The 24909-nt window shown below is 44.6% G+C and overlaps 1 protein-coding gene across 1 annotated transcript in view; it reads right to left on the minus strand.

Moving 5' to 3' along the window:
• Window positions 1-24909, minus strand: part of EEFSEC (eukaryotic elongation factor, selenocysteine-tRNA specific) — a 287723-nt gene that overhangs the window by 109041 nt on the left and 153773 nt on the right. The window contains exons 5-6 of the mRNA XM_082265985.1: window positions 22160-22798; window positions 5897-6053 (exon numbers count right to left, since the gene is read on the minus strand). Of these exons, the coding sequence (XP_082122111.1) occupies window positions 5897-6053; window positions 22160-22798 (796 nt within the window). The remainder of the gene's footprint in view (window positions 1-5896; window positions 6054-22159; window positions 22799-24909) is intronic.

A 24909-nucleotide genomic window follows, 5' to 3' on the forward strand; every position in this document is an offset into this window, starting at 1 on the left:
GACAACCAATCACCAAATTGGAAAAATAACAATAAACAAAGAGGTGGGCTAGGGATACGCAGACAGAGGGGGGGGGGGGAGGGCTAGATAATGGATGCTCAACCTGTGGCACTCCAGCTGTTGCAGAACTACAAGTCCCATGAGGCATTGCAAGGCTGACAGTTACAAGCATGACTCCTGAAGGCTGAAGCATTATGGGACTTGTAGTTCTGCAACAGTTGCCGGGCCGCAGGTTGAGAACCCATGGGCTAGATGATGCTGGATGAAAACAGAGCTACTACCTCCTTTAAGAGGAGCTCCAGTCATTTTTGTAAAAAGTCAACAGTTACAAAAAACTGTAGCTGATGACTTTTAATAAACAGTTGTCACTTGTAAACAGTTGACACTTGTCCCAGGATCCAGCGCTGTGCTCACCCAAGCCCTTTACTGAAAAATGTGCATATATAATCCACCAATAAAGAAAAAGTGTGCATATATAGTCCACACCCAGTGTCTTGTCCCCTGAACATGTCCCATTGTTGACCAAACACGTAGGGAAGGGCTTGCACCCTGTAACGTCATCATGCCCGCCAGTGTGCAGCGGTGGAGTGTTTTATGCTTCTGTATGGAGATGCTTTTGAGTACCTTTCTATTCCTCATAAGTAAGGAGTTTAGCTATATTTCTCTATGGTGTTTTGTTCTGTTCCTTCCTATTTTTCTTGAGGACAGTGGCACAGTTTATTTGACTGAGATGTGACTGGAGGAGACGTATGTGGAGAGGTGCCGCTGACCAGGAGGGATTCAATTCATTTGTTAAAGCTCATTTGATCTCTTATTAATATAGAGATCAAATATTTCCAGTAACGGGTTGGCAAGGTTGGTCTGGTGTCCCGGTGTTACTGCATGCTGACTTGTATATTTACAATTTGTATAACTTTACAGAGTTGCGCTAATAGAAAAGAAGAAATGTCAACAAGCAATGTGATAATTATTCCTGGTGTATATCTCCACCATCTTGAAACGTAATATGTGCATCAATACCACCACCAAAGGCTGAAAAGTTTGCTTACTAGCTCACATGGACCTCCCACTACAGGAGATCACTAGCGCTTGTGGCTATATACCCTACCAGGGCCTTTACCGATTCCAGGGACTTTTCACCATTGAGGCACCACTCTTCCTGATAAGGTTTGTCACAGGAGTTCCCCAAAAGATAAAATGCTCCACATAGTGTAAGATCGTAAAAAAAAATGATTACAAATGTAATAAAATTGCACATACATCAATGTTGTTTCAAAACCACCTTAAGTTTTATGCGTCGGTTAGCACACATACAAACAAACCCATCCTTCTGGGACTGGAGGGTAACCGTGGCGTCAGCGCCTTGATCTTATCTACGCGTTTCGTCACACATTGACGTCGTCCAGGAGAGTTGCTGCTTGCTATATTTGTTTATGACGTAATGTATTAGCGCATTTTTTTCTTACAATTTGTTGTATATTAATAGATTTATATAGTTCTATAGATTGGATGGCCCTTGGGCCATGATTGGACACTGGGTGTGTCGCTAAAACTCTTTATTAAGAATAGAAAGGTACCCACAAACATCTCAGCCTAGAAAGCATAAAACGTTCCGCTGTCATACACTGGTGGCGTGATGATGTCACAGGCCTCAAGCCCCACCCTTCGCATTTCATTGACAATAGGACATCTTCAGAGGAAAAAACACTGGACACTGGGTATGGACCATATATGCACATTTTTTATTAATATTTTTATTATTTTCTTTATTGGTAAATTATGCACATTTCTCAGCATTTTACACTATTTTCTTTATTGTTATGTTACCAATTGTCTCGATTGGTTATCACAATTATTATTGTTTATGATGACTGATATGGTTTAAAAGAGATTGCACACCTTTTTGAGTACCAAAATTAGTAATTTACCCTTGCAGTACAGGCACATCCCTATTGCAAGGGGCTATTTTTTAGTTGCCCCGAGTTGGGTTCTAACGCAGCCCAAGCAGTCAACGACAGATCACATATCATAAACATGCCCATGGGCGTACAGTCATATCTTCTGACTTTTAACTACAGTATGGTCGCCAGCTTAGTAGGCCTCTACTACTTCTTTCCAAGGTCATTAAACATGTTGAAAGCATGTTTTTTTTTTTAAAAAGAGGAAGTGAAAAGGAAACGTCTACCCCCCCCCCCCCCCCAAATGTACACAGGAGACCACAGACCGCTACGCCTGTGCAGACTTTACCCTTCTATGGAATACTCAGCCATCAAAGGTTGCTCCGAATTCTTTATGGAAGTAATATGTGGGCCAAGACAGACTGAAGCTTTGCGGGATAGAGGAATCTGATCAGTTGCTTTTAATGAAATTTAAAAGAAAAAAAAAAAAAGCCACAAACAGGATGCAGGCACATTAAGAGACAACATTGACCCGGCAATGGAATGCGAACTTCAGTTCACATGAGCTGTCATACTGAACCCCCCCTCCCCACCTCACTTCTTGTTAACAGTAAAATCAGCAATGGATATGTGGGCACTCGCCACCCCCCTCCCTGTCCAAAAACAAATACACAGCAAAGAAAATCAAACTATAGTCTGACTAAGCTTCCCTAATAGTCTAAACTTCCCCTTTATGACCCCCAAAGACTATGCGGTACATCCGAAACCCCTTCCTCACTGTACCGGCGTACGCATACAGCTGTTTCCATAAAATGTGCGAATTACAGCCATGTGTATAAAAGGTCTACAGAAATAGCTGGTGTGCATACAAGGCCAGTCTGATCTTTGATGTGAAATGCAGTTTAACCTATATCCAAAGTAGATAATGTGTATCTATATCTAAACCTGGTTCATTTTGGATAAGGTAGTCAAGGGTTACCTTTTTGCAGCTAAAAAACATAAAAACAAGTTGCAAAACACATAGTGTAGTATATAAAAGTCGATTTAAACATTTATTGAAATAAAATGCACTCACAAAAGTGAGGACATGAGGATAAAAGTGAGTGGAGTCTGATGGATGAGAACCGCCGCCTGAAGATGTCAAACCATTAACACAAGAGCCCCAACTGACATTTTGAGGCAGCGGTTCTCATCCATCGGACTTGTGCCACAGCTCTTAGATCCATGGTTGCTCACCCACGCCCAGTCACTTTTGTGAGTGCATTTTATTTCATGAAAGGTTTACATCAACTTTTATATGCTACACAGTGGGGGAGATTTACTAAAAATGGTGCACACAGAATCTGGTGCAGTTGTGGATGGCAGCCAATCAGAGTCTAACTTCAGCTTGTTCAATTAAGGGCTCTTTCACACGGAGCGGACCGCATTGCGATCCGCTCCGGTCCTTTTTTTTTCACGGAGCGGATGTGTCATCAGTTCCGTATGTCCGCATATCATCCCATCCGTTTGCGGATGATATACGGACATAATGTAAGTCTATGGGCATTGCGGATGTCAGCGGATGACACCGCTGACATCCGATTTTGCTTCCTTTCTGTTTTTTGAACGGAGGAAAAATAGGGTTCTGTTCCAAAAAACGGAACAGAACTGAAAGGAAGAAAATCGGATGTCAGCGGATGGTATTCCGCTGACATCCGCAATGCCATTGACTTACATTATGTCCGTAAATCATCCGCAAAAAAATAGGATGATTTGCGGACATAGAGAGCGCCCGTGTGAAAGGGCCCTAACTGTTTGCTGTCCTCAATCTACCGTGAGTGGGCAGCAGCTGCAGGCCAAGATACGTATCCGTAAGTTGCCTAGCACATGCACACTAGCAAACCCCTGTGGCATGCAGCAGTGCAATCCCATGACCGCTCTGTCCTCACGGTTCTCATTACCTGACCACTGTAAGCAGCAATCATGTATCATGTGGTCACTATAACCAATCATATCAATCACATGATATTATGTAAGCAAACTGTCATGAATGGCTTTCATTCATGAACAGCTTGCTTACTGTTGTGATGCTGTAATTGGCCCACAGCTATCACAGGGTACCTGACACCCTGTACCATGTGATAGCGATAGACAATCACATCACAACAGTTAACAAAGCTGTCATGAATGAAAAGCCATGCATGGCAGTTAAAACTCTTGCTTATAACAGTGGCCATCACTGTTATAAGCAATAACAGAGTAAAAAAAAAAATCCCTGATCACCCCCCCCCCACCCCACTATGGTGACAGTGAACTACCCTAAAGGCAATATGTAAAAAAAAAAAAAAAAAGGAAGAATGTAAATAAATAAATAAATAAATGTTTAAAAATGTAATACAAATGTTTATTTTTTTTTACACACATACATTTACCAGTCAGTAGCCCTGATCAACAACACATCAGTCATATGATGATGCACTGGTGACAGCATGTTTTTTTTTTATTGAATTTCTTTATTTTCCCCAAAAAATTGTAAGGAAAAATTACAACTTAAAAAAAAATCACTATACCTCTTCCTAATACTTTGGACATTTTACTTTTCAAAAAGGGGTCATTTGGGGGATATTTCTACTGTTCTAGCATATTAAGGCCTTAAGAGATGAGATAAGTCAGTACCTCCGGATTGTTCGATTTTTAAATATATATATACCATAGTTTGTGGACTCTAACTTTGATACAGACATAAATAACATACACTGAGAGTCGGTTCACACTGAGGCGACACGACTTCTTACTACTTCGGGGGCGACTTGTGCATTACCATGCACCACGACTTCGGAGAGACTTGCAGGGACTTCACATAATGGAAGTCTATGCAAGTCGCTCCGAGGTCGCCCCAAAGTAGTACAGGACCCTTTTTCTAAGTCGGAGCGACTTGTGTCGCTCCTATTAGAACAGGTCCTGTAGCGGTCAATGGACCGCGAGGGAGCGCGACTTGTCAGGCTGACAAGTCGCCTGACAAGTCGTGCTAGTGTGAACCGGCTCTTAATGGGTTATTTTTACCAAAGAAATGTAGCAGATTACATTTTAGCCTAAATTTATCAAGAAAGGTTATTTATTGCAAACTTTTATAACAGAAACAAAGAAAAAAACATGTTTTTTTTTCAATATTTTTAGTATTTTTCATTTATATAGTAAAAAAATAAAGCTCTATCTGTCGTTTGAAAAAAAATGACAAACATTTCATTTGGGTTCAGTGTTGCATGACTGAGCAATTGTCATTCAAAGTGCGACAGCTGAAAGATGAAAATTGGCCTAGGCAGGAAGGGGGTGAAAGTGTCCAGTATTGAAGGGGTTAAAGCAGAACTAATTAACCCCGTCAGTGTCATATCCGCCATCTGTGACCCACTGGGGAGATTTCATTTCACTTTCTGTTCCATAGAGAAAACAAAAAGGGAGGGAAAAGCCCTGGTTGTCACCAGAACTAATGTCCCCACTGGTAGATTTCCTCTCTATTTTTGCTCTGCCCACAATCCAAAATTTGGAATTTTGTTTCACTTTCACCATCGATGATAACAGGAAACAAGACAAATAGAGAGAATGAATCGCCCTACTGGGAACAAAGACAGCAATAAAAACCTGACAGGGGTTCTAATCTCGCTCTCTCTACTCCATCCAAAACTAAAAAAAAATTGCCTTTAGCTATACTTTAATATACTGTACTAATTTTCTAAAAAGATTTCACCTTACTTCCAAACAGGTGACAGAACCTTTGACACCTTTTTATAGTTTTCCCTGATACTTCAACTTTGACCAGGTATTCTGAGTAATAGTGACCTACAGGAAAACATTTTAGGGATCTTTATAATGGGGCACTTAGGGCCCCTAAATAGTTCTGTGGTTAGAAACTATAAAATTAAAATGAAAATAACTTGTTTTCCTTCAGTTTTGTTGAATTGTATTTCAATACATTTGCCAATTTGGTGTCCAATGTAAATGAGTGGAATAGTTGTACTCACTGGGGATTCTGATTTTAAACTTTCCGCTCTGTCCAAAGCTCCCTTCGATCACTCCGTCTTCTCCGCTCGACAGCTTGACCTTCAGCCCGACGAACAGCTGCATGTTGGTCTCCTTTTTGAAGAGGGAGCGTCCAATCACGCTGTAATCGTCATTCACCTGTAAGGAGGAGACACACCAGATCGGACAAATGTCTTGAAGTGAAGATCACAAAGGAATATCTAAAACGTCACATTCACCTGGGCTAAAGCCAGTCATACACGTTCCAGTCTGACTGTATAATGCAGTGGTGGTCAAATTTCATGATTTGTGCAAGTGTGGCCCCCAACATCACCAAAGGGCCACACATAAATTTAGGTGAATATTCAGTTTTAGAGACAACATACACACAACAGGATATAGTCAACGACTAATGGCATGATACAAGAGATGGTCATAGACTGCAGGCATCATACAACAGGTGGTCTGAGACTATGAACATGATACAAGAGATAGTGTCAGATTATGGACATGATACAAGAGATGGTCTGAGACTATGGACATGATACAAGAGATGGTCTGAGACTATGGACATGATACAAGAGATGGTCTTAGACTATAGACAAGATATATAAGAGATGGTCTGAGACTATGGACATGATACAAGAGATAATCTGAGATTATGGACATGATACAAGAGATGGTCTGAGACTATGGACATGATACAAGAGATGGTCTGAGACTATGAACATGATAGAAGAGATGGTCTGAGACTATGGACATGATAGAAGAGATGGTCTGAGACAATGGACGTGATACAAGAGATGGTCTGAGACTATGGACATGATACAAGAGATGGTCTGAGACTATGGACATGATACAAGAGATGGTCTGAGACTATGGACATGATACAAGAGATAATCTGAGATTATGGACATGATACAAGAGATGGTTTGAGAATATGGACATGATACAAAAGATGGTGTGAGACTATGAACATGATAGAAGAGATGGTCTGAGACTATGGACATGATAGAAGAGATGATCTGAGACTATGGACGTGATACCCAGAGATGATCTGAATCTATGGACATGATACAAGAGATGGCCTGAGATTATGAACGTGATACCCAGAGATGATCTGAGACTATGGACATGATACAAGAGATGGTCTGAGACTATACATATGATACAAGAGATAATCTGAGAATATGGACATGACACATGAGATAATCTGAGACTATGCACATGATACAAGAGATAATCTGAGACTATGGACATGATACAAGAGATAATCTGAGATTATGGACATGATACAAGAGATGGTCTGAGACTATGAACATGATACAAGAGATGGTCTGAGACTATGAACATGATAGAAGAGATGGTCTGAGACTATGGACATGATAGAAGAGATGGTCTGAGACAATGGACGTGATACAAGAGATGGTCTGAGACTATGGACATGATACAAGAGATGGTCTGAGACTATGGACATGATACAAGAGATGGTCTGAGACTATGGACATGATACAAGAGATGCTCTTAGACTATAGACAAGATATATAAGAGATGGTCTGAGACTATGGACATGATACAAGAGATAATCTGAGATTATGGACATGATACAAGAGATGGTTTGAGATTATGGATATTATACAAGAGAAGGTCTGAGATTATGGATATTATACAAGAGATGTTCTGAGACTATATACATGATACAAGAGATGGTCTGAGACTATGGACGTGATACAAGAGATGGTCCGAGACTATGGACCTGATACAAGAGATGGTCTGAGACTATGGACCTGATACAAGAGATGGTCTGAGACTATGGACCTGATACAAGAGATGGTCTGAGACTATGGACCTGATACAAGAGATGGTCTGAGACTATGGACCTGATACAAGAGATGGTCTGAGACTATGGACGTGATACAAAAGATGGTCTGAGACTATGGACGTGATACAAGAGATGGTCTGAGACTATGGACGTGATACAAGAGATGGTCTGAGATTATGAACGTGATACAAGAGATGATCTGAGACTATGGATATGATACAAGAGATGGTCTGAGACTGTGGACAGACATAATTGTTTACAAAAAAAAAATCATAGAAGAAGACTGGCCTTAGCCATATTTATATGATTAAGAAAAAATTTAAAAATGAAAAAAAAAAACATAAAGGAAAATGGACATTGGCCATATTTATATGATAGAAAAAAAAAATCATAATGGAAAATGACTGGCCTTAGCTATATTTATACTATGGAAAAAAATTAACGACAAAAATATGATAGAAAAAAAAATAAAAAATAAATAAATCATAAAAGAATATGACGGTGACTTATTTAGGTTCCCAAAGAAAATTCAGCTCATGAAATAACACACATCTGCAATATATTATTTGGAAAATCCCTGTTTGTGACAAGAAGAAAACGTAAAAGCTGTCCGAGCCCAAGATCACAGACAAAAGAAAAAGTAATGCAGCCCCTCCAGCCAGGATCCCAGGAACGTCCACCCGTCCGGCTGCACAGACCTCCGATCACAGGTGTTCCTGATTCAGAAACTTGGCGGAATTCACCTTCTTCTGGCTGCAGAGAGGGAATTTTTGCTCGGCTATTTTTAGTCTTGGCAAAGCGATTTCTTACCCGCGGTGTTTATTTAAAATAATTTCTTGCCTATTTTTCCCCCTACATTTACAAATTTGTAGGACATTATATGGAAAGCGCATAGCAGTATATCACAGAGTGAATGTTCCTGTGCCCTGATAACCGGAGATCACCCAGAACCTTAAAGTATACGTAAATCCATACTTTAGAAGTTTTAGCACGTTACAGTTATTTCGTAAGCAATTTTACTTTTAAATCTGCAACTTTTATTAAAATAATACCTGGTGATCCTGTCACGTGGGTCTTTGTTCAGGCACTTTCTGTAAAAGGGCAACAACGCTCAACTGCACACCTGCGTTGTCACCCTGTCACAGGGCTTCCAAGTTTTATTCAGGCATGATACTTTGTAACAGAGTTTCATGCATTATTTTTCACGGTGTGGTGATCACAGATGTGGATTTAGTTATTTGTTTTGATTTTATTAGTTACATTGCTTTTAATGTTTTCAGCTGGTTCTTTGCATGGAGGAAGTTGGGGGGAGGAATCCATTAGCTGCAGTTACGAGGTGGCTTTGAGTTTGCTATATGGAGGCAGTGATTGGTTTCACCCTCTAGTCATGAGTAAGCGCAGAATTAGTGAAAAACGCATCAAAAGCTACTCAGTAGTGTCCTCTGCCTCTTCACATCACTTCCTCCCCACAGTAGTGTCCTCTGCCTCTTCACATCACTTCCTCCCCACAGTAGTGTCCTCTGCCCCTTCACATCACTTCCTCCCCACAGTAGTGTCCTCTGCCCCTTCACATCACTGCCTCCCCACAGTAGTGTCCTCTGCCCCTCCACATCACTTCCTCCCCACAGTAGTGTCCTCTGCCCCTCCACATCACTTCCTCCCCACAGTAGTGTCCTCTGCCCCTTCACATCACTGCCTCCCCACAGTAGTGTCCTCTGCCCCTCCACATCACTTCCTCCCCACAGTAGTGTCCTCTGCCCCTCCACATCACTTCCTCCCCACAGTAGTGTCCTCTGCCACTTCACACCACTTTCTCCCCACAGTAGTGTCCTCTGCCCCTTCACATCACTGCCTCCCCACAGTAGTGTCCTCTGCCCCTCCACATCACTTCCTCCCCACAGTAGTATCCTCTGCCCCTTCACATCACTTCCTCCCCACAGTAGTGTCCTCTGCCCCTTCACATCACTTCCTCCCCACAGTAGTGTCCTCTGCCCCTTCACATCACTGCCTCCCCACAGTAGTGTCCTCTGCCCCTCCACATCACTTCCTCCCCACAGTAGTGTCCTCTGCCCCTTCACATCCCTTCCTCCCCACAGTAGTGTCCTCTGCCCCTTCACATCACTTCCTCCCCACAGTAGTGTCCTCTGCCCCTTCACATCACTTCCTCCCCACAGTAGTGTCCTCTGCCCCTTCACATCACTTCCTCCCCACAGTAGTGTCCTCTGCCCCTTCACATCACTGCCTCCCCACAGTAGTGTCCTCTGCCCCTCCACATCACTTCCTCCCCACAGTAGTGTCCTCTGCCCCTTCACATCACTTCCTCCCCACAGTAGTGTCCTCTGCCCCTTCACATCACTTCCTCCCCACAGTAGTGTCCTCTGCCCCTTTACATCACGTTTTTCCCACAGAATTGTCCTCTGCCCCTTCACATCACTTCCTCCCCACAGTAGTGTCCTCTGCCCCGTCACATCACTTCCTCCCCACAGAATTGTCCTCTGCCCCCTTCACATCACCCCCCCCCCTTTACGTTACCTCTCAACAGCACTACCCCCTTCACCCCCACACACACAATAGGGCTCTCTGTCCCTTTTCAGAACCCCCTTCCCACACAATAGGACTCTCTGTCCCTTTACATCACCCAGTGACAAAAAAATAAGAAAGTGGTTAACTCAAGGTAGTCTCTACTATAACTACAGACTCAAAGCAATGGGTGGTGTTCCTGGGGCCAACGACTAGTACAAAAAAAAGGGGGGGGGGGGTGATGGAGACTCAGAAGAGTGAGTATAAATGTTTGTAATGGCAAGCACTCATTGGTCAGAGCGACCATGTGACTGCACTGACCATTGAGAAGTACTTCTTTCAACTTGGACACCTTACCAGAAGAAGTCATCTCAGATGTGCTTTTCATTGGTCAGCATAGTCATGTGGTCATGTTGAAAAACAAGAACTTGCAATTGTGAGCATTATGATGGATACTCACTCCAGGGTTAAATATTTTGGTTTACAGAAGACTACACCGGCAACACAGGGCATCGTGTAGATAGCTACACCAGCAGCACAGGCCACTATGTGCAGTGGGGTCCGGATGGATAGCCAGGATATTTGAGTTAGTTCACCTTTTCATTTTTCATCACTGCTTTTATAGCAATCCCAAAGTTAAGGGATATACCAGTGCTATCCAAACTGCGACCCTTTACTTGCCTTTATCCGGCCCTTGGGGTACTATTTCTCCCACTTATACGAGGAACTATTCCTCCTACTTACACAACAATTGGCCATAACTACCAACATTGACACCAACGGGGCATTGTTTCATTTACTATTCCATCCACTGACCCCAACAATGGGGCATTATTCCATTCACTATTCCATCCGCTGACACCAACGATGGGGCACTATTCTTCCCACTGACATCAACGACGAGGCACCATTCCTCCCACTGGCATCAATGATGAGTCCCTATTCCTCCCACGGACACCAACAATTGGCCATAATTAGTGCCACTGATACCACGATACAAGGAACTATTCCTCCAACTGACACCAACAATGGGGTTTAATTACTGCCACAGACACCAATGATGAGGCACTATTCCTCCCACTGGCACCAATGATGAGGCACTATTCCTCCCACTTATACAAGGAACTATTCCTCCCACGGACACCAACAATTGGCCGTAATTAGTGCCACTGATACCATGATACAAGGAACTATTCCTCCCACTGACACCAACAATGGGGCTTAATTACTGACACAAATGATGGGGCATTATTCCTTCCACTGACACCAATGAAGAGGCACCATTCCCCCCACTTATACAAGGAACTATTCCTCTCACTGACACCAACAATGGGGCATAATTACTGCCACTGACACCAATGATGGGGCATTATTCCTCCCACTGACACCAATGATGAGGCCCCATTCCCCCCACTTATACAAGGAACTATTCCTCTCCACTGACACCAACAATGGGGCATAATTACTGCCACTGACACAAATGATGGGGCATTATTCCTTCCACTGACACCAATGAAGAGGCACCATTCCCCCCACTTTTACAAGGAACTATTCCTCCCACTGACACCAACAATGGGGCATAATTACTGCCACAGACACCAATGATGGGGCATTATTCCTCCCACTGACATCAATGATGAGGCACCATTCCCCCCACTTATACAAGGAACTATTCCTCTCACTGACACCAACAATGGAGCATAATTACTGCCACTGACACCAATGATAGGGCATTACTCTTCCTACTGCCACCAATGATGAGGTATTGTTTGCTCTCACACTAGGACATTTTCTAATCCCACTGGCCACAGTTCAGCCCCCCTAAAGCCTGAAGGACAGAAAACTGTCCCTTTGCTTAGAAAGTTTGGAGACCCCTAATATATACATAAATTGGACCAATGTGACTATGTAAAAAATACCATACTGAGGATGCTTCTTCAAAGGGTAAGTTCGCCTTTTCATTTTTCATGCAAAGTGCAAAGCATTCTTTGATTGGAAGAGGCGGAGAGTGTGATATCACCACCCCAAGAGTAAATTTTCAGAATTTGGTAGTAATGAAACTCTAACCGTTGTATGGCCAGCTTTACTGGGTGCTGATTAGTAGGTGCACTGGTGCATAATGGGCTGCACAATCATATCTATGTAGGCCATACACGGAGCAAATTTTTTTCCTGCAACCACATTGTTGACAAGGGAATCCCTCTCTCTGAGCTATTGTATTCTTCGGATGAGGGAAGCCACCCAAGCAGAAGACAGTGTTTATTGCTAGTGACTAACCAGCCGCTAGAAATAATCGCATGTAAAATCGGGCAGGCTGGTTGTACCCAAGTTGATTGATCAACTTGGTACATTCAGCCTGCCCATACATGGTTCGAATCTCGGCTGGTTTCTGCTGCACAACTGCTGTATCAGGAAAGTTGAAAACTGAGGTTGTTAGTACAAAGTCTGACAATTCTATTTTGGTGACTTTAGCTGTGGCATATCCGAGCTCAGCATCTCCTACCCGTCCTGTGCTGTCTTGTCGAGTTCCCATGAACTGGTCAGGCATGTAAATTCTGCCAAAACAAAGGTTGAAAGTTGAAAAAAATATTAACAGGCGATTGTGCAATAAAAAAGTATGTCTATACACATGCACTGAGAGCTCATAAATATGTTAGGTCAACACGATGGAAGCTTTTATTCCCAGCCGGTGACTCTTTACAACCTCGTGAGCGCAACACGACTCCTTCCCGCACTGTCCGGACTGCACTTAGTGTGTCTGCACCGTTCAGCCAAAACTAAACAAAGCCAGGCAGACATCAAAGCCGTAAATATATTTATACTGGCGTCTGGGTGAGTCCGCACAGGTAACAGCGGGCACCTGAGGCGCGGGGTATTGTACGGACGCAGCGACACTTCTGAGGGTTTACCGGGAACAATACTGACATCTGCAAAACACCGGCTGAGCTAGAGATACAATCGCAGAGAGGAAAAGATGGATGGGCAAAACGATCCGGGATTAGTCATAATTTTCTTAATTAGATTGTTTTTTTATTTCTTGATAAAGAAATGAAAAGTTTGTCCCACTCCAAGGCAGGGAGAAAGAAAGAGAAAGCAGAAGGGGGGAAATAAAACCAAGATTTTCTGTTTCTTACCCAATTACATGTACATTTTCTATTCATCCTTGGCCTTGGCCATATATATATATATTATTGATTGACCCATATCGTTTTTTTTACCGCCGATACCGATATTTTGGTCATCGGATATCGGCCGATATTTTGGGACAATAAAATTATGTTTTTTTTTTTAATGTCTACAGGAACTGCGGTGGAGGGATCTGGGGGTCTAAAAGACCCCAAACCCCTCCTTTGCACTTAAAAGCATTCAAAACGCCAAGTTTGGTTGTTTTGAATGCTGTACGTTTTTTTAATTCAGCGCTGCCAGTACCCGGAAGTGATGTCATGTCATGACATCACTTCCGGGTACTCGGCGGCGCCGAATTCAAAGAAAAGGAGTCCCAGTCAGACGGCGGCAGTTCAGATGGAGACCCGGTCAGGCGGCGGCGGTGAAGGTAGGATGCCCGGGTCTCCCGGTGGGAAAGGAGACCTGGGCAAGCCGCGGAAGGCGGCGGCTGGGGGGGGGGGGGGGACGTCCCCTCCCGCTCCTTGGAATGACAGCCGAGCGGCTTCTCAGCCGCATCGGTTGTCATTAAAAGACAGCCGACCGTCGGCTATGGACACCGGTACCGGGGTGATGCTTCTAGCTGCAGGCATCACGCCAGTACATGCACTTTCCCGAAATATCAGCAATATCGGTAAATCAAAAGGCTGATTCCGATATATCAGGCAAAGTGCATATCGGCCCTGCCGACAATCAGTCGATCACTAATGTATATATATATATATATATATATATATATATATATATATATATATACACACACACATACAATCACCGGCCACTTTATTAGGTACACCTTGCTAGTATCCGGTTGGACCCCCTTTTGCCTCCGGAACTGCCTTAATTCTTCATGGCATAAATTCAACAAGATGTTGGAAACGTTCCTAAGAGATTTTGGTCCATAGGGACATGATAGCATCACGCAGTCACTGCAGATTTGTTGGCTGCACATCCATGATGTGTATTTCCAGTTCCACCACATCCCTAAGGTGCTCTATTGGATGAGATGTGGTGAGTGTGGAGGCCATTGGAGTACAGTGACCTCATTGTCACAGTGAAGAAACCAGTGGTGAGATGATTGGAGCTTTGTGACATGGTGCATTATCCTGCTGGAAGGAGCCATCAGAAGATGGGGACACTGTAGTCATAAAGGGATGGACATGGTCAGCAACATTACTCAGGTAGGCCGTGGAGTATAAACGATGCTCATTTGGTATTGAGGGGCCCAAAGTGTGCCAAGAAAATATCTCCCACACCATTACATCACCACCCCCAGCCTGAACTGCTGCTACGAGGCAGGCTGGATCCATGCTTTCATGTTGTTTATGCCAAATTCTGACCCTTCCATCTGAATGTCGCAGCCGAAATGGAGACACCTCAGACCAGGCAACGTTTTTCCAATCTTTGATTGTCCAATTTTGATGAGTCTGTGCGAACTGTAGCCTCAGCTTCCTGTTCTTGGCCGACAGTAGTGGCACCTTGTGTGGTCTTCTGCTGCTGTAGCCCATCTGCTTTAAGATTCGATGTGTTGTCCATTCAGAGATGGTATTCTGCATACCTTGGTTGTAACGAGTGGTTATTTGAGTTACTGTTGCCTTTCTATCATCTCAAACCAGTCTGCCCATTCTCCTCTAAGAGCAACAAGGCATTTTCCTCCACACAACTGGATAGTTTCTCTTTTTCAAACCATTCTCTGTAATCCCTAAAGATGTTGGTGCGTGAAAATCCCAGTAGATCAGCAGTTTTTGAAATACATAGACCAGTCCTTCTGGCACCAACAACCATGCCACGTTCAAAGTTACTTTCTTACCCATTCTGATGCTCGGTTTGAACTTTAAAAAGTCGTCTTCACCACATGTAGATGCCTAAATACATTGAGTTTCTGCCATGTGATTGGCTGATTAGCAATTTGTGTTACCAAGAAATTGAACAAGTGTACCCAATAAAATGGCTGGTCAGTGTGTGTGTGTATATATATATATATATGTAGCACCCTCCTAGGTAGGTGCTGGGAAAAGTATTTTGTGGCCCTGTCTGCTCATCAGGGGGCCCTGATCATTCAGCTAGGCTGTCATGTGTTTCCAGGTGTGTCTGTTGAGTCTGGGGAGTCTTCCCACTGTGTCCAATGAGGGCTCCTATTGGACAGTGGAGGAAACCTGACCAATAGCACACCAGGGCTTGTATCCATCTCGGAGGGCAGAATCGGCCGCAATGCATCCTGGGATAGGGTATAAGTCTGAGGGGAGCACATGATGCAGCGTCTTTGGCGGGTAGCAGAGTCCCAGGAGGAGGGTGACGGCTGTCTCTCCTCCTGTCAGCGCAGGTGAGCGTCTCCTGGGCAGTCCGCCTAGAGGACGGAGGTTGAGCTGAGCTGCAGAGGAAGGATCCAGAGTGCTGTGGACCGAGTGGAGCTGCTGGGCAGAAGTTTCGGGGAAAAACAGTATTGTGAGTACTTGAGACTGCCCAGGGGTCTGCCTAGGAAAGGGGACCACTCCTGAAGGTCAAGGGGATCCAGGAGCCAGCTAATCTGTGGAGAAGGTTTACAGAAAGGGGGTGCCAGTGTTTAAGCCCTGAAGATAAGTGAGAGGAAGAGGGTGCCAGTGTGGGCCAGTTTTAGTAAATTTCTCCCTATGTCTCATTTTATACAGTTTTCTCTTTTTTAAAAACAAAAATCTGGAGATCCATACAGCAACAGCACTTCCTGTGTCAGATTGCCACCCTGCAATTAGCAGCAGCATTGTCAGCTTGCTGCACACACTTCCTCAGGGTACTGTTGGTCCCCCTAATGGGTTCATGCACACCTTCTGCAGGCCTGATAAGCAGTCCCCAAAACCAACTGAAGGAGCGCACAAAGCAGACTGGCAACGCTGCTGCCAATTGCGAGGAAATGGATTGCCGTTGTCAGCCTGCAGCAGAAAGTGTTGTTACTGGCAGGATTTCTAGGTAGGAAACTGCAGATTCACAAAAAATCAAGTTCAACAGGAAGATGCAACGTTTCAGAACCACTAAGGACCTGTTCACTGTTGCCTTAGGAAGGGTCCTTAGTGGCCCCAAAACATTTCTACTTTTTGTGACATTAGGTTTCCCTTTTTTTGCGTCACATGGCATGTTGGTGACGCTCCAATGATGCCGGCAAAAGCGCTAACCACTTAACCACCGGCGGTTAGCAGCAGAAATCCAGCTGCCTTTGTTCCAATGCAAATTAAAAACGAAAATATTTGATTGGTTGTTGTTTTTTAATTTGCATTGGAACGAAGGCAGCTGGATTTCTGTTGCTAATGACAATAGAGACATTTTACTACAACTTTTAAAGAGTCCATCTACCAAAACCTGATAGGTCAGCTTTTGGTAGATGCCGGAGAGTCTCCTGGAGGTACTCTATTGATAAGATCTGTGTGCCGAGTTCCTGGGTCTGCACACCTGCCGTGCACTTTAGAAGCGGTTCCCATCATTTCTACGCTGAGTCCCCAGTCCTGTACCTACTATGCCTAATATGGGGGGTTCCCACCATCCCTGTACTGGGTTCCCGACTCTGCACATCTACTCCCACCAAACATAAGCGGCATTCCTGAATCTGTGCACCTGCTGCAGCTATTATGAGGGGTTTCCACCATCTCTGTGCTGAGTTCCTAGGTCTATACACCCGCTTTGCATGTTATGAGGGGTTTCCACCATCCCTGCAGAGTCCCTGGGACTCTACACCAGCTGTATCCATGAGAGACTCCCACCATCCCTGCAGAGTCCCTGGGTCTCTACACCAGCTGTGCCCATTATGAGGGACTCCCACCATCCCTGCAGAGTTCCTGGGTCTGTACACCTGCTATTGTATATTATGAGGGGTTTCTACCATCCCAGTGCTGGATTCCTTGGTCTGCATACCTGTTGTGCCAATTATGTGTTCCCACCATCCCTATGCAGAGTTCCTGGGTCGTCTCATTTGCTAAGTCCATTATGAGGGGTTCCCACCATCCCTTTGCTATGTCTTTGGGTATGCACACCTGCTGTGCCCATTTTGAGTGGTTCTTACTATCCCTGCTGGATTATTTATTCTATAATATGGAGAATGTAACAAAGAAGAATGAACACACAAAATGTGGCTAGGAACACCTAAAGGGTCCCCCAGGTGAACTAGACCAGAGTCAGGAGTTAAGGCAGGAGGATATCGGTGTTGCATTATCCATCACATGAAACAGCCCACTTATAATATCATTTTTTGGTGGACTACCCCTAAAAAAGGTGTTTTGTAATCATAAAGTCTCTTCTGAGGACATACTGCTCTAGCAAAACAATAAATGTGTCATTACAGAGGAGTGCTCCATCTCCCCCGATCTGCGCTCCCTCTCCAATGCCGCCATTCTCTTGTTTTTAATCTCTGCAACTTCTTGGCGTCTCCCGGTATCAATTACTGTTTGTTCTTGCAGAAAGTGACTGCCGCTAAGGTGAGAAACCCAAATAAGAGATAACTCTGCCGCATTCCATGACATGCTTCGGCGAAATGACTGCAAGCAGCCCAAATAATAACATCTCACCGCGCAATAGAATAGAAACACAGGACAAAACACAGTGAATGCTATCAGCAGCGCATCGCTGCTCCCGACACACGTCGCTGGCTAGCTACAGCGGGCGGGTTAACCTGAGGCTTCCCAACTGCAGGTGAACTAGAAGTCCAAGCATGCCTCACGGGGGCTACCTAAACTAAAACGACATGTAGTTACTTCCCAAGTTTATAGAAAACTAGCAAAAGTATGCATTATGCAATGAACGGGATGAATACAATAGAGTGCGTTGGTGAATGAGGAAATGCAAGTCAGTGCAGTGGCAGTCAGTGGGGGAAGTGCGTGCCGGTCCAATGGCAGCAAGTGGGGAAAGTTTATGTTGATGCAATGGTGACCAGTGGAGGAACTGTGCATAAGTGCTGTGGTGATAAGTGGGGAAGTGTGAGTCGGTACAGTAGCAGTCTGTGGGGGAAGTGCGTGTCGGTGCAATGGCTGTAAGTGGGGAAAGTTTACATTGGTGCAATAGTGGCCAGTGGGGAAGCGTGAGTTGGTGCAGTGACAGTCTGTGGGGGAGGTGCGTGTCAGTGCAATGGCAACCAGTGGGAAAGTGTGAGTTTGTTCAGTGGCAGTCTGTGGGGGAGGTGCATATCAGTGCAATGAAGGCCAGGTTGGAAGTGTGAGTCGGTTCAGTGGCAGTCTGTGGGGGAAGTGCGTGTTGGTGCAATGGCAGCAAGTGGGGAAAATTTAAGTTTGTGCAATGGTGGCCAGTGGGGAAGTGTAAATCAGAGCAGTGGTGGTCATTGGGGGAAGTTCTCGTCAGTGCAGTGGTAGTCATTGGGGAAAAAGTGCAGGTCGGTGCAGTGGTGGCAAGTGGGAAGTGTGTGTCTGTGCAGTTGCAGCCAGTGGGGAAGTGTGCGTCAGTGCAGTGATGCCCAGTGGGGGAAGTGCATGTTGCTGCACTGGCACTCAGTGGGGAAGTGTGTGTCCATGCAGTGGTGTCCAATAGGGGAAGTGCATGTAAGTGCAGTGGTGGCAAGCAGGGAAGTGTGCACTCGTACGGTGGTGGCCAGTGGGGAAATATGCATTGGTGCAGTGGCAATCAGTGGGGAAGTGTGCATCTGTGCAGTGGTGGCCAGTGAAGAAGTTTGTAATGGTGCAGTGGCAGCCAGTGAAGACTGTGGTGGTAAGTGGGGAAGTGCAAGTCAGTGTGCCCAGTGTGCCCCCCATCTATCCATTAGAATGCATGTGCTTCCATTGTGGAGACTCTTAAAAGTCAAGAGTTAGGGACTGCAGGTAACAGGGTGTCTTGACGGGGCCTGCAGCTTACGCAGGTATTTGCAAATGTGTGCAGATTAAACCCCTGTTTATAATGCATACTGTTATACAGGTCAATTTGGTTGGTTGTAAGCTGGTTGGTAAGTTGAGCTTGGAAATTTCTTTAGCTTTATTTGACATATATTGCCCTTCCAGTGCTCCTTGCTGCAAAGGCCAGTGACTATTTTTTATAGTGTGCAACGGAGCAATGTTGGGAAAGTGAGAGTCAGTGCAATGGCAGCCATTTGAGAAAGTGTGCGTTGGTGCAATGGCAGCCAGTGGGGGAAGTGTGCAGCTGTGAAGTGGTGGTAAGTGGGAAATTGCAAGTCAGTCCAATGGCAGCAAGTGGGGAGTGCGAGTCGATGCAGTGGCAGTGAGCATCCAGAGGTACATCAGAGCCCCAGGTAGGTCATGGCCCCTGGGTGTATGGCTGGAGCCTCTCTTTACCTGTTTATGAGTATACACTAAGGCAATGTTTCTTCTTTAATCTCGCTCTGTTTTTTTTGGAGTTTCATCGCAGTTCCACATTTCCTCAAGCGAACATAAACTCTGCTTTGAGAAACAAATAAATCACGTCTAATAGAAGTAAAAAGGAAACTTTTACGAGGGTAAACCTTGTAAACCTCTCCGTGTCCTGTGGTGTCTGCCAGCTGCAGCAAAGTATACGTTGTAGAGTCCCCGTTGCGGTTACTGGCTGAGTTCACACAGACGCTGGAAGTAGAAGTGCACTGGATTCCATCTTACTTCCACTTTGCTTTCATACGCTCTCCCGGTGGGCCCAGCAATAAAAGGCAATAGCTCGGCGCAACCTGCCGTGGGGAGAACCCTGCATGCAAGGTTCGGGACTAAGTAACGAAAACACATGGATCTGTGCGGAGATGTTTCAGTACACACTACAAAATATGGCTGTGGCTTAGGAGAAGTAAATAAAAGAAGAGCCATGAGAGCCCCATTCCAATGTGATCTTAACCCTTTCCCCCCTGCCCCTTTTACCGAGCCCATACACCAGGGGACAGAAGGAAGGTCGGCTTAGTTATGTGACTAAGCTGAAATAAATTACATTTTTCTTTTGGGTTCAGATACACGTTAACATCTTGAAGCCCACGTAACAACCACAACAGCCTTTAATCCCAACATGCTTCACATACACTATATTACCAAAATTAACATCGGACGCCTGCCTTTACACGCACATGAACTTTAATGGCATCCCAGTCTTAGTCCGTAGGGTTCAATATTGAGTTGGCCCACCCTTTGCAGCTATAACAGCTTCAACTCTTCTGGGAAGGCTGTCCACAAGGTTTAGGAGTGTGTAAACGGGAATGTTTGACTATTCTTTAGGAAGCGCATTTGTGAGGTCAGGCACTGATGTAGGAGAGAAGGCCTGGCTCGCAGTCTGCACTCTAATTCACCCCAAAGATGTTCTATCGGGTTGAGGTCAGGACTCTGTCCAGGCCAGTCAAGTTCCTCCACCCCAAACTCACTCATCCATGTCTTTATGGACCTTGCTTTGTGCACTGGTGCCAATCAAAGTTGGGAGCATGGAATTGTCCAAAATGTCTTGGTATGCTGACACCTTAAGAGTTCCCTTCACTGGAACTAAAGGGCCAAGCCCATCCCTGAAAAACCAACCCCACATCATAATCCCCCCTCCACCAAATGATTTGGACCAGTGTACAAAGCAAGGTCCATAAAGAGATTGATGAGCGAGTTTGGGGTGGAGGAACTTGACTGGCCTGTACAGAGTCCTGACCTCAACCCGATAGAACACCTTTGGCATGAATTACAGTGCAGACTGCGAGCCAGGCCTTCTCTCCAACATCAGTGCCTGACCTCACAAATGCTCTTCTGGAAGAATGGTCAACCATTCCCATAGACACACTCCTAAACCTTCTGGACAGCCTTCCCAGAAGAGTTGAAGCTGTTATAGATGCAAAGGGTGGGCCAACTCAATATTGAACCCTACGGACTTAGACTGGGATGCCATTAAAGGTCATGCGTATGTAAAGCCAGGAGTCCCAATACTTTTGGGAATATAGTTTAGGTGTCTGCGGGTGTCAGAGGTGAAAGTGCAGTAAAACACTGATCACCGCACATAGTGTGAATTGGCCCTAGGAGTGTTGTAGAGATTTCTTCGCACTTGTACTGAAGATAAACCCCCAGAACAGATACAGACAGAAAAAAATAAGCAGTGATGGGTTTTAACTCTTAACCATTCTATGGGTTTTACCCCCAAAAAAAAAATGTTTTGGTGGCACATACACACTGACGTGACTCCAGTCTTGCTGCATAGCTAACCTGTATTAGGAAAACTCTAAAGGTGACATTCACACTAGGGAAAGTGTATGCCTCTGCGAGGGTCAGGTTTGCCTGCACAGGGATGCACAGGATGTCCAATTCATGAAGAACTGTAATGCAGTGGCTGTACAGACACAGCCACTACTCCCAATTTCACAGTTTGAACAGACATTCTATCTGTGTTCAAGGCCATGCACCCACACCTGCACAGATGTTTCACTGCAGCTGCTATGCCCAATGCCCATGGAAGACCTGTGCATCTCTGTGTGGAGAAACCTGGTCCTCACACGGGTGTAATACTGCAGTACGCTTGTGTGAACATGGCCTAAATGTCAATATACGGGTGCCCCAACATGCCAATGCTTTCCACGGAGAAGGCGCCCTCCTAAGGCTGTGTCCGCCCCCCCAGACCTGTTTTTTACTGCACGGCTTCTTTGATTGATATCAGCACACCCCAAGGTCCTGAAGAAGCTTATATATGAAACGCGTTGGTCTTTGGATTTAGACAAGCACACATAGACAATATTACTACTTCATTATTTCACTGTATGATTTTTTTTGGGCTGGATGATATCCCTGCCAATCTTTGCTTTCTCAAATCCTAAAAGTTATATACATAGTAAAGATTAAGACAAATGAGAAACAGCCCTTACCCTTTCAACTTGCCCTTCCTTGTGTTTCATTTTGAAGACCTTCAGCTTGGGAAGAAAGGTTTCAGCATAATTTTTGTCTTCCGCCCCCTCCATAAGGACCCCGTGGAAAGCTAGCCTGCAGGTGTTTGAATGAATGTCAGTGTCCAGCTTTGAGCCAATGACAAGGCACAACTTGGGGCACGTGACTGGCTTCTCAAACTCCAAGAGGGCCCACTGCTGCTTGGGTAGGAGATCACACCCATGTTGGCCATCTCCCTTGTCCTGTTCTGAATTTGTTGATTCCTTTGTAAGGTAGCTATCCTGATAGGAGTACTCTTTGCTAAAGTCAAACACGTTTGTGGATTCTTCTTGGTTGAGATGAAGAGGGAGACTGAAGAACATAACCTTCCCCATGACGGTTTCATGGCCGACCGTGATGTGGAACTTGGCTTTGGTGCTGAGCGATCCTTTGAAATACGATATCTTGTTCACCGATATTATGGCCGCGTGAATGGTGTGCAGGGACTCTGGGGTGCAGACAAGTCCTCTTTCCAGCAGCTTGGGATCAAACTGAGTGACACAGATGCCCAGCCGGTCCCCTTGCATGGCACGATTTACGGGGCGGTGAAACATCTGCATGCTCTTCACTTTTTTGGTCACCTGTAAGAATAAAACAGAATCTGAATAAGAGGTTTCTCAGGGACAGAAGAAAAGTTAAGTGTAAAACCACTTTTAAAAATGGGATATTTTGCTGAAATTTACAATGAAATGCAAAGTTCCTGACTGTTCTGTTTCAGATGGCAAGGGGGGGGGGGGGGAATTGACACCTATACCCCCGAGAGGTACTAGAGTGGAGTGACTACAAGAACATGAATACCCTGTGGCTGATCTCATTTTTATTCTAAGGGGGAGATTACCCCGACCCATGCTGTAGCCTAGATATTGGATACTAAAAATATAAAATCATTACTTCCCAGTATCATGGCACCTGATATGTACGTAATTGCAATTCACCAAGTACAGAGGAAGGGGTAAAGTTGACTGCGAAAAAAACCCAGCAATGCCCATTACACACATCTACTCTGAAAGATTCCATTTTAAATTATTTTTAAGTTTTTGTTTAGAACCTGTCCCTATTGGGGAAATTTTAATCTCACGTCCTATCTTAGGGAAATCAAGGAATCACTGGGACAGGAAGTGTGTGGAAATCTCCCCAGCACGGACACAGAAAACCCATCCCCATTTTGTCCGACACTTATAAAAAAAAAAAGTTGGGCTCTAACATGAATGCTATCTAGTAAATGGAGCTTGGAACTCGAAGAAAACATGGAACCTGCATTATCCTGTGGATTTATTAAAAAAAAAAAAACATGTTCCCATATTTTTTTTATCAACATCTCTCTAAAGTCTTTTCCTCCATAGGCCCCTCCATTTCTTTTACTTCAAAATCGTTTAATTTCCATTGCGACTTGATGCGACTTTGACCAATGATAACATACATAGTGTGAAACAATTCCTTTTCCAGCCACAGTGATTATGGCTAAGGTTAGGGTTATGGTTAGGGCAAGTGTTAGGCTAGCGTTAGGGCAAATGTAAGGTGTTATGGCTAAGGCTAGGTTTAGGGCTATGGTTATGGATATGGTTAGGTTTAGGGCTAGGGTTATGGCTATGGTTAGGGTTATGGCTAGGGCTAGGTTTATGGCTATGGCTAGGTTTAGGGCTAGGGTTATGGCTAGGACTAGGGCTAGTTTTATGGTTATGGCTATGGTTATGGCTAGAGCTAGGTTTATGGCTAGGGTTAGGTTTAGGGCTATGGTTATGGTTAGGGCAAGTGTTAGGCTAGCGTTAGGGCAAATGTAAGGTGTTATGGCTAAGGCTAGGTTTAGGGCTATGGTTATGGATATGGTTAGGTTTAGGGCTAGGGTTATGGCTATGGTTAGGGTTATGGCTAGGGCTAGGTTTATGGCTATGGCTAGGTTTAGGGCTTGGTTATGGCTAGGACTAGGGCTAGTTTTATGGTTATGGCTATGGTTATGGCTAGAGCTAGGTTTATGGCTAGGGTTATGGCTAGGGTTAGGTTTAGGGCTATGGTTATGGTTAGGGCTATGGTTAGGTTTAGCACTAGGGTTATGGCTATGGGTAGGGTTATAGCTAAGGCTAGGTTTATGGCTAGGGTTATGGTATGGCTAAGGTTAGGGTTATGGCTAGGTTTATGGTTATGGATATGGTTATGGCCAGGGTTAGGTTTAGGGCTATGGTTAGGTTTAGCACTAGGGTTATGGCTATGGGTAGGGTTATAGCTAAGGCTAGGTTTATGGCTAGGTTTATGGTATGGCTAAGGTTAGGGTTATGGCTAGGGCTAGGTTTATGGTTATGGATATGGTTATGGCCAGGGTTAAGTTTAGGGCTATGGTTAGGTTTAGCACTAGGGTTATGGCTATGGGTAGGGTTATAGCTAAGGCTAGGTTTATGGTATGGCTAAGGTTAGGGTTATGGCTAGGGCTAGGTTTATGGTTATGGATATGGTTAGGGTTATGGCCAGGGTTAGGTTTAGGGCTATGGTTATGGTTAGGTTTAGGGCTAGAGTTATGGCTATGGTTAGGGTTAGTGTTTATTTCTCTTGCAGAAGGGACACCAGGAACAGAGATGGATGGACAATATGCTCAGGAGGGGCTTCTCAGGTTAGCTTTGAACTTTATTTCCGTTTGAGGTCATGTTTCTGTGTTCTTGATCTTACCCTTATATTGAAAATCTTGCCTTCCTGAACCTTA

Source organism: Pelophylax lessonae, assembly GCF_965119305.1.
Source record: "Pelophylax lessonae genome assembly, chromosome: 8".
NCBI lineage: Eukaryota > Metazoa > Chordata > Amphibia > Anura > Ranidae > Pelophylax > Pelophylax lessonae.